The 11787-nt window shown below is 33.2% G+C and overlaps 1 protein-coding gene across 1 annotated transcript in view; it reads right to left on the reverse strand.

Moving 5' to 3' along the window:
• Positions 1–11088, reverse strand: part of LOC123537918 (protein CASC3-like) — a 32055-nt gene extending 20967 nt beyond the window's left edge. The window contains exons 1-2 of the mRNA XM_045321840.2: positions 10986–11088; positions 1398–1419 (exon numbers count right to left, since the gene is read on the reverse strand). Of these exons, the coding sequence (XP_045177775.2) occupies positions 1398–1419; positions 10986–11021 (58 nt within the window). The 5' untranslated portion in view covers positions 11022–11088. The remainder of the gene's footprint in view (positions 1–1397; positions 1420–10985) is intronic.
• Between the last annotated feature and the right edge of the window lie 699 nt (positions 11089–11787).

Here is an 11787-nt window from a genome sequence, read left to right on the forward strand (position 1 = left end):
TTACTGCATAGCTGGAAAGATAAAAGTTCAAGGATTCAGGAAATAATTGCATTAGTCTCATCCAAAATGAGGAATTGGCACAGGAGGGCTTTGTAATATTTTATGATAACTGAAACAAGTTATGAAAGTATAAGCAATAACTCAGATGGGTTATAAACTGCGATAACTTGAAACAGTTACACCCCTGACTGCTCACTGAACTGTGAAAAAGTATAATATACACTCTAACAATATCCAAATAAGACAATAATAAAGGGTGAAAAAATTCAACCTCTTAATGAAAACATAATCAATTTCAATTGTTCTTGTTATTTGAAAAGTAGAAATGGATACATTGGATATGTATCCCCCTCCCTCACTCCCTGTGCTATGTGATGTTATGACATGTAATGTTTGTATATAAGTGTGTGTTCTACGAGTAACAGAACATTTCAGCTGAACCATGATCTTGACCTTTGAACTTTGGGGGTCAAAGTCTTGCAGGAGCCATATCACCTTGTTATTATAGTGAATTAAGACCACACAAGAAAACTACGACCAGTTTAAATATTTTACCTGCAAATGTAACTCTGGTCTACTCTTAGACATGGCACATGGTCTTGTTACGCTTAGCGGAGAAAAAAAAAGACATCAAATGTTGAAGGCTTCTGGGTCTTACACTTGACTCATTGACTTGAATGTTTGAATATCCATCTGTGTATACGTCTGTGACCTTAACTTTTAAGCTAGTCTTTGAAATGACACATCATTACTTGTGGTGAATGCTGCCATTAAAGTAATTTGAATATGCAGTCATTCATACAAAAGGCAGAGACTGGACATGAAAAACTTATGTAAAGTCTTTTGACGTCCAAGTGTGACCTTTGAGATTGGGGACTTGGTCATGTATAAGACAGACATACTGATTTGGTGATTGTTTGTGCCAAGATATATTCCATTTTTTTTCTTTTTCAGTTTTGGGAGAATGGTGACAGGGCCGGTTAGGAGGATAAAACTGCATCATAACAACAAAAAAGGGGAAAATATCATGTCGTAATAAAAACAGTATTTCTAAAAATATGTAACACTCAAAAAGACAATGACTGAAAAGCACATTGTCTTCTGTTTATAATGGTATGGTTAACTTTACTTTGTAGATCTACTTACAGATTTGGAAATATATTTTAGCTAATTTTTTGTCCTTCATAATTAATGGCAAGGGCATACAAACCTTGTACATAAATTTTCTTTACATTTATATTAATTTATATGTAATATACCATAAAATTTGAAAGTACACAAGCACAACATTAATTTATACAATTTCTTAGCTTTCAAAGCCATGCATTGCATGCATGGTGACAGGGTATACAACTTAACATGGTAAACATAGAAAACAAAATTAAATTGTAACATACCTGCATGCTCTGTTTCACTTTCCTGAAACAAAAATAGAAGTCAAAATGTTAAAATTACAACTAAACTATTAAAATAAATGTAAATTTGTATTTTTAAATTCCTTTTCTAGTTGGTTTAAATATATTTTTATTTCCCAATATGTACATTTTAAATAATTAGTTACATACATAAATTTTGGATTGGACTGGAAGCCAGTAGGCTTATTGAAGTCCTCTTTTCTAGTTAACAATCGCATATGTATATAGTACATATAAGTTCTATACCTACATACATCTCTGATGATTGCATACTACTGAACAGCAAGAAGACAGAATTATAGGTATTACTACATGTATGGTTGTTAAAAGGTGTGTATGTACTATGTACAATGTTGTATTTTATTTGAACAAGCCTTTCCATGATTGTTACAAGTAACACCGCCAGCTGATAAGCCTAGACAGTGGCGTATCTACTAGAATTTTGCCAATATCAGACGTTCACTCCAGTTATTTGTTCATAAAATCATTATTTATAGAGATAACAGAATTGCATCATATACCTTTAACAAGAGCACCGCCTTGCGGGTGCTGACGCTCATCTGATTTTTTTTGTATAATAGAAATATTGTCCTACCCATGATTTTTAGTCTAAAGGGCTACTTCTGCAAAAAGCAGATGGTGATGTTTCTTGATGTACAGTGTCACTTTATGATGGTGAACAAACTGTTTGCAAGTTTTAAAGCAATTGCTTGATAGTTTATGAAGAAAGTGTCTAAACAAAATTATTCAACAAGAATGATTTTTCTAGTCCAAGGGGCATTAATATTGCTAAAAGCAGGATGGAGTTATGTTGCTTGCTGTACAGGGTCTACATGATGGTGAACAACAGTTGCAGTTTTAAAGCCATAGCTTGATGGTTTTAGAAAAAGTGACTTAAAATAAAACTTGACAAGAAATCTGATTTTCTAAGTCCAAAGGGCATCATTCTTGCAAAGCGGTGGAGTTATTTTGTTTTTGTGTACGGTTAGTTATGATGGTGAACAAGTGTTGCAAGTTTTTTAAAGCAATAGCTTTGATAGTTGGGATAAATTTGACCTAAACATAAAATTACCCAAAAAACTGATTTCTAAGCCCAAAGGGGCAATAATTCTTGCAAAAAAGAAGATGGAGTTATGTTTTTGATGTACAGGGTCTCATGATGGTGATGAACAAGTATTCCAAGTTTCAAAGCAATAGTTTGATAGTTAGGAAATAATGTTGACCTAAACATGAAATCATTAACCAAGAAAATACTAGATTTTTAAGTACCAAAGGGCCTAAATCTTGCAAATGCAAGATTGGAGTGTATGTTTTTGTATACAGGGTCAAGCTTATGATGGTGAATCAAGTTATTCCAAGTTTTCAAAGCAATAGCTTTGTATAGTTTAGGAGGAAAAGCGACCTAAACATAAACTTACCAATCAACGCGACGCCACGCCGACTCGCTCAAGTGATGCAATAATCATCATTTTTTTGCAAAAAATCAGATGAGCTAAAAAGCTTATAAAATTCTCTTTCCTGTGATATAAATTACTAAACAGGCACTTGTATAAGTTAAACCACATGGCTATATAAACACATGGTGTTGACCTGTTTATTGCACCTCAATATCGAGATCAAGGACCGAGATGCAAAGTACATGTATACATGTTTTCCCAAAACATACGGTTATCTAAGACCAGAATTAATATTTAGATTTTTTATGTTACAAGAAAACAGTTTGTTTGACCTTTCAGTAGAAGTTCGATTTTTTTTGTGTGGGTTGACTCAATGCCGAGATATAGTTCGGTGAAAATTTTATTAAAATTACAACTCTCGCAAATAATTTTTCAGAAAGTCTTTATATATAATTAAAAAAAATCAATCTTTTATCTTTAATTTGATATAAAAACATGTTTCAACACCTATTCTAACTTCTAAATGCACCGCAAATTGATTTGAAAAGTACGACCATTGACCCTAATCACATGGAGGTAAACAAATCAAGTCAAAAGGGTGGCCGATAAAATTGTCCAGATAGCGGCAGTAGATAAAAAGCTTCGTATTAAACACAATGTAAAAAACATCATTGCCACCCTAAATCAGTATGCGAGTGAATTATTTTGTACCGAAATAATTTTTTTATTTTGTACTGAAATAATTTTTTTTAACAAAACACAACTTATCTGTGAAGTAGAAAGGGAAATTTTGTGGTTCAACATTCCTTGCTAAAATTACATGTCAGTGGCATCTTAAATTTCTGGTGTGACCACTTTCATTATAGTGTGTTGTAAATATTAGGATAAAAGGATTCGGATAACTGGCAAGCTGTGAATACGTTCAGCTGATAAACATGTTAATTTTTGGGTGTCATACATGTCTGCTGTTGATACCATTGTTGAATATGAAAATAATTATAAAATAAATTATTTACATTAATATCATTTTTGAATTTTCAGACAAAAGATGGCAAAACTTGGCCTTGGGCTAACAGAAACCTCACTTGCTGATGGAGATATACCAGTTTTTTACAGTATGTGGCTCTTGAACTGAAAACTTATTACAGAGTAAAATAAAGTGTTATCTTAGTATTGATAGGACATATAACAATACAGCATTTCTAAGGGAAGTACTAGAGGGGTTTGTCACGATGATAAAGTGGCAGGGGCCAGTTTTGTATTAATGGCCCGGTCGATTTTTTAAATAAATTGGGTAGGGGTGTTTAATATGAAAATAAATTAAAGTGGTAATAAGTAGTTAATATATTTACATATATCCAGAATGAGAAATGCATGCTGCATGACATGACATGGTGGATTAGCTTTATTTGCTAGCTCCGGAAATAGGTTAAAGGTTAATTACATGTGCTTTTGAAAGTGAAAGTTGCTCGTTTATGGTGTTTACATATGATACAGGCAGGTAATTCAGCAAAGTTTTGTGAAAAAAGTAAACGGTTAAGGGGTACTTTTCTAAGCGTTTTTACACTAGTCAGGCATCAAACTTTTGCATTACAGTGTTGAAAGTGCTGATTCATTTGCAGGTAATATGCGAGAGGCTTGTAAATATACCCATTTTCGTCTATTTTTATCCGATAATTTAGGTCAAAGCGGGAGTTTTAAAAAGACATCATATATGCAAGTTATACATATTTCTTTGATATATCCTGTTTTCTCATATTCTCGGGGGCCTAAGGGGTTGTTTTTATTCCCAGTAACAGATTAACCATTCCATAAACAGCATTTGGGTGTTATTTTGTAGAAAATTCACTTGTCTTTCAGATAGAGTCATAAAATGTTACTGAAATTATCTCATTTAATTATTTTGTTACTGTATTTGATACCACCCTCACCCGCAGAAATGGACCAAGAGTTTCTCGTATTCCTGTGGATTTAGATTTGACTTTTCATCACAGATAAGTTGTAGAATTTAAAACATTAAAATTAGCATTGTGTTATAAAATGATATATTCTGTAGTAAATATCACAGGAAATATTACAATTAATTGCATAATCAATAATTTATGGCAAATTTGCTGACACCACCAGAAAAAAATAAGGATTTTTTTGAAAAATGAGTAAAATGCCGATAGTTTCGTCAATATGCATTCAAATCACTTGAAATTTTCAGTGTGTCAGTTTTGTACCATTCCTGTCTAGAAAATAACAAACATTAGATTATTTGACAACTTGAAGGTAAAAAACGAGAATATGAGAAACAGGGATAGCCTGGTTTCTCATGATACTGGGGACCTTAACATGCGCAAAATGAACGAAAACTAAAGAAAACAATTCACCTCAGTTTTTTATTTCTTTGCTGCTTCCTACATCCTTCCTCATTATTATAATGAATTGAAAACTTTAATAATCTGGTTATTGTTTATTAATTCCCGACGAGTATGATGCCATGTTGAAATCTGACAAGTCAAAGTTGTTTCCCATGATACCGGTGTAATCATAAAAAGTGTCAACTATGGAAAGCCTGATACACAATGATATTAATATTTCTCAATACTTCAGGTAAGTTTACAGTCTATGATTTCAGACAAATTTCAAGTTTTTTTTTCAACACAAAAAGAACACTGAACAATCCTACATTTAGGGTGCATATTACCAAAGATATACTTTTTCCAAGTGATATCTAGATCTTTTCTTTTAGACCTAGATCTATCTAAGTCAAAAATTTTGGCAAGAATTTCACCAGCTACCATATTAAAGACTAGCAAAGTTATCTTGTGAGAGTATACATTAAAATCTTTTTTAAATGACAGACCCATATATATATCAACTGGGGCTTAATTGGGTATCATTGTATTTTGCATATTACTGTAATTCCATTAATTTTGCCTTAACAGCTTGCCATACTTTCATTTCTAAGAAATGACCTAAATATAAAAACAACATGGCTTCCGGTTTGGTGACGTCATCAGCATTCTGTCAGACGATATTTTCGCTAAAAATTCAAGATGATAAACATTGTTTACAGGAGATATAGATGTTTTTTTGACACATGGGTTGGGGACCAAAGGTGAAAAAATCATGTTTTAGATGTTTTTTATTACTTCTTCTTCTTCCCGTTAAGGTACTTCACATTTAATAAATGTATTTTCGTACCGGCGCAAATGTGGTATTAAAAGGTAAATAAATCACCAGTAATCCTTCCATTTTCACAAAAAAAATGTGCGACATGGAAGAGTGGCTTCCGGTTTACTCTGCTAATTATGTCAACATCCAGTAGGTGGGGCTAACATAAAAGTCTCGCGAGAAAACTGTTTACACCGGTATCATGGAAGCCCCGGTACCATGAGAAAGGAGTATACTGGTTTCAGAAAATAGAGACGGGTCTATAGAGACGGGTCTATGTAGCAATGCAAACTCCGCTAGGTGGCGCTGGCGTAGTGTTTTTCCCGTACTATTTTTGGCTGACCTCATTTTTGGTATCATTTCTTACGGTCGATTTCGCTTATAAAACATGCAAAAAGCTGGGAACCACCGTGCCATATATGGAGAAAAAAGAAGTCCGCAGCGGGAAATGGTACCTCTTTGTAAATTATTGCGCAAAAACATAAACAAATCATTATATAAAGTTTTCATCAAGTCGGAAATTTGTGAAAACTGTGCCTTTCGCGGAAATTTCTGGCTTTAGGAGGTATATCGATCATTGTTCTACTTAAAAAAACATAGTTTCCCAACGGAAACCACAGTAAAAGAGTAGTATTTTGTCATTTTCTGAAGCCTGTGCAGATAGCCATGAACGGCAACTCTTCATGTTCCGAACGTAAAACGCGCACCTGCTACTGACACCGGTACGATTAATTTCGTAACATTGAATCGAGTTTGCAGTATTTTATACCATTCAGAATTAGTTGTAAGTGTTTTTACTGGAGTTGTAAATGCAAGTGTACATAAATTACACAATGCAAATAGAAATTAACAAAGTAAACGAGAGAATGCAACAAAATCACGGGTAGAAATTGTCGAGTTGTTTCGTCACCATAAACTTTCGTTCCCATTATGTAACAACTACGCCGTAGTAAATATTTACGTTTTTTACAGCTTTCATGTAGAGTAGAAGCCCAGAACATCATTAGATGTTGAGCGTTGTCGCTTCTTAGACCCATTTGTATTTGTTTTCCCAATTTGGTACTAAATTATTTTAATTTTGGTTATTATGAATTATCTTTATATTTATTCTATTCCATTTAATTGTCATAATATTGGTATGTACATTCTGACATATATTATATTACTACTATTTACAGTTAAAATTCCTTATAATGGTGTGTTCTTAAAAAGTTAAAAAATCACAGCTATTTAGCACAGTCTATACAATATATACTTGTGTATGTACTATCAATTGCGTGTTTGGGCACAGTATCCATTGCTTGAATTAGACTGCGTTACATTTATATAGTAAAAACAAGTTATTTTGGTGTTTGTTTTTGTTGTTGTTTTTTTTAAAATAACATAATTTATCTTCACAGTCATATAGTCTAGATTTTACAAGTTAAGACCATAGCACCTATGCTTGGGTTCAGACTGGCCTGACATTTAAAAATATCTATAAATAAAATTTCTAAAAAGGAACATTGTTCCCTAGCACAGTCTTATCACCCTTTATGTCAATATACAGAACTTTTACTGAAAGGGGCTGTAGCACTTAGCTATGAATTTTGACCGCCCTGACCAGTGCTTATTTAGCCTTGATTTGAATTTGAAACTGTTGAGAGTTGGAGCTTCAATTGTACTGGAGGGGAGTGCATTCCATGTGTCAATTACTCTGTGACTGAAAGTATTTTTTTTGTGTTAGAATTGGCTCTAGGCTTGAATAATTTCTGTGTGTTCCCCCTTGTATTAGTATTAGTAAGTTCTAACAGTTAGCAAGTTTGTGGAAGTTTTATCTAGTTCATTCTAGCTTAAACAGTAATAACAACGCATAATACATGGAAGACTATTTAAAATGTTAAATACATCATGTTTTTTACATTTAATTTTACCTTTTTCAGTGACAATAAATTGAAAAAATGTTGTTCCCAATCCACACCCCGGCCCAGTCTCATAACACTCTCACTTCAGTGACTGCATGACTCTGTCTGGTATGTGTTATATCATGAATCTAGCATGACCCAGTAATGAAGCCATTTGTGAAATTTACTGAATGTTATGACAAAATAATAAGGTTCCATTAATGTCAAATTGTTAAAATCTTTATCGACTGTTGAAAGGAACAAGAGCTGTCGGATGACAGCGCGCTCGACTATTCGAAGAATTGATTGAAGAATGGGGTCAAAATATTTCCATAGATTTTCAGACTAAACAAAAAAATGGATTAAACAAAAAATGTTCCTGTATTTGTGGATTTCGATTAGTCTTGCACTAAATGGCAATGTGTGACCATGATGGCAAATATGTTAAGTTATATGTTAGGCAAACCATGGACTTATATGAAAAATTTAACTAATTTCTAAGTCCAAAAAGGGCCATAATTCAGTCAAAATAGTTGACAGAGTTATGTACTCTTGCCTACAGATGGAAATCATGTTGATAAACTAGTGTTAAAAGTTTCAAAGCCACAGTTCAAACAGTTTTGACAAAACGCTGACTTGTAAGAAAAACTGAAGAAATTTCAAAGTCCAAAAAGGGCCATAATTCAGTCAAAATAATTGTCAGAGTTATGTATTCTTGCCTACAGATGGAAATCATAATGATAAACAAGTGTTTAAAGTTTAAAAGCCATATGTCAAATAGTCTTGACAAAACATGGACATTTACAAAACAGAACCAATTTCCAAGTTCAAAAAGGGCCATAATTCAGCCAAAAAAGATGAGAGAGTTACGTACTCTTGCCTATTGATAGAGACTATTATACTGAACAAGATATAAAAGTTTCAAAGCCATATGTCAAACACTTTACACAAAATATAAACTGGTACGAAAAACTTAACCAAGATTTCTAAGTCAAAAGGGGCCATAATTCAGTCAAAATGCTTGATGGAGTTATGTACTCTTGCCTACAACTGGACATTGTGATGGTAAACAAGTGTTGAAAGTTTCAAAGCTTTATCTCAAAAGACTTTGTCAAAATGTGGACTGGTACGAAAAACTTAACCAAGATTTCTAAGTCAAAAAGGGGCCATAATTCAACCAAAATGCTTGATGGAGTTATGTACTCTTGCCTACAACTGAACATGGTGATGGTAAACAAGTGTTGAAAGTTTCAAAGCTTTATCTCAAAAGACTTTGTCAAAATATGAACTGGTACGAAAAACTTAACCAAGATTTCTAAGTCAAAAGGGGCCATAATTCAGTCAAAATGCTTGACAGAGTTATGTACTCTTGCCTATAACTGGACATGGTGATGGTAAACAAGTGTTGAAAGTTTCAAAGCTTTACCTCAAAAGACTTTGTCAAAATGTGGACTGGTACGAAAAACTTAACCAGGGTGTGATGCCGACGCCGACACCGACGCCGTGGTGAGTAGGATAGCTCTACTTATTCTTCGAATAGTCGAGCTAAAAATGTATTAAGAAATGCTAGAATCAAAATATAGCATGACATAAAGCCATATTAGAATAATCTGTAATACATAATTTTAGTCATTACATTTTCAGCGCTGTTCAACTTGTTCTAGTTGAGTTTTTAATACAATCATTTTTGTTCATGTTACAAAGCATGCATTTTCCATCAGTTCCAGTTAAAACAATTCTTACAGTCAAACCTGTGCTAAATACCACCCCAGAACAATAGCATCTTTCCAGAAAGACCACTCTGAAAGTCTCCCTGAATATTACTCTTCAGTAAGTTATACTGCATACACAATATATACAACAGTCTGGCTCTTTTAGTAGTTCCCAGGGTGGTCTTTAAAGACAGGTTTGACTGTAAATACATTGGATAAGATTATAATTTTCTCAAGAGTTACTAAATTAACCCCTCTATTGAAAACTGGACTTAAAAACTTAGTTTTGGCTGTGATTGTTTCATCAGATTTTCACACATAAAAAAACACCATAATTTTATATAATTTCCTATGATATTTATTGATAATGCAGCAAATAAAACCTGATCTTAGACAATATTCCAATGAAAACAACATTCAATAGTTAGTGATAGAGTAACTTTTTTTGGGATTTACTTGAATATTTGTGGCCTACTGAAAACACGTTGCAGGCCTTTTTTTATGCTGATTTTAGGGCCGAAATTCGGCCCCATTCCCCAATCTAAAAAGTATACTTTTTTCCCCACCTTGGCCAAAAATTCCCCATGCAAAAAAAAATGAAATTAGTTTTGATTTTCAGTCCTGATTTTAACAACTTTTCAGCAAATATATTCCTCCAAACAATGATTTTGCGACGTAAATTTCCCCTCCAAAAGGGACCTGGTACCCTTCCCCAAATTTACAAAAAAAGGGCTGCGTTGTCTGATACACTATATTTGTGACCGGAATACGACCAAGGAGTAACAGAAAAGGCCTAGGTATATAGACTTTTAGTGCTCTCTTATACTATATATACTACTGGGGTCAAGTGTGATTGTTTTTGTGTCAGATTTTTATATAAATGTCATTGTTTTGGAATCAGGTTGTTTTCGGGCTAAATTTTTGAAAAACGGCTTTATGAGCCTTAAAACGCCCATATTTGCATGTATATATTTTTTATAAGTATTGTGGTAACTTTTTTTTTTTTCACTTCCATGTTGTTCTGGGGTACAAACTCTTATGAAAAAATGACATTTTAAGTGTAAAAGTCTGGTTTATAAAAATCTCATTGCATTGCTAGTCTATGAAACACGTCCACGCAAGTGAAACATAGATATTTTAAGGAACTGATTTTTAGTGATTTTTTCAGCCCTTTCGGTTGGTTGTATTTTTTTCCTTCCAGATTTACTGTCCCTTGCCCCCATAAAAAAAAAAAACATCGCGAAAACTAATGATAAGAAATTTTGTCTAAAAATAAAGGATGCAAAGGCATGCTACTTGAAAGTTTTCTTTCATAAAAGTATAAGCTACATTTAGTTTTCTTCTTTGGACGTTGAATATGTATGATTAATTTTAAGCCATAGTCCAAGTTAGTGCATAAAGCAATGTTTTTCTTACACATTCCGTGCTTCGCCTTCGTCTTCTCTCCGCCATTTTGTTTAGCACAGGTTATGGCGCGACATTTTTTTTCAAGTATACGGGACTTCCATGTTTTAAAGTATCAAAATGCACTGAACTAACTTCAATTTTCTTGACTAAACCATTTTTGTTCATTTAAGTATTGTCTTTGAAAAATGAAAAATGTCTCAAACGTTGTTCAAACTAACTAATATTATATTGATGTTAACAATGATCAGTACCCCTGGACTGTATATATACGTACGACGCAGCCACTTTAATCAACGGCCAGTCTTCTTCGAGCTTATTCAATTCCTGCACTACCTTAATAAAAAAGAATATTTATATTGTTCGGACTTTTGCGAACGGTTCACCTTGTAAACAGTTTGAGTGGTTGTTACAAAGTTTTTTAACTATGTTAAAACTAATGCTATCAAATAATGTTTTGGGGACGTACGTGTCTTTTGTTTGATGATGGTGTTAGTAACTATTTTAATTGTCAAAATCCGGCACAATACCCCTGATGATTTAAAGAAAAAATGTCTTCTGGTCTCTATAGACTGTCCAGGCTGACTCTTTGCAACATATTAGTCACACAGCTATCTTCTCTAAAGCTGTAATTTTTAATGATTCAAAATTTTGAGGCATACCACTGAATCGTCTCAAGAGAGTTATATCATACTTCTATTGTGTTTCCCATATACGACCCTTTGATAATGTTAAACTGAGGTAATTTAAGGGGTTGAGTTCACTTATTGTAATACGGTTTTATCTAAATTCATTGAAGAAATTAAACCTCTGA

This window comes from Mercenaria mercenaria, chromosome 18 (assembly GCF_021730395.1).
Source record: "Mercenaria mercenaria strain notata chromosome 18, MADL_Memer_1, whole genome shotgun sequence".
Lineage (NCBI taxonomy): Eukaryota > Metazoa > Mollusca > Bivalvia > Venerida > Veneridae > Mercenaria > Mercenaria mercenaria.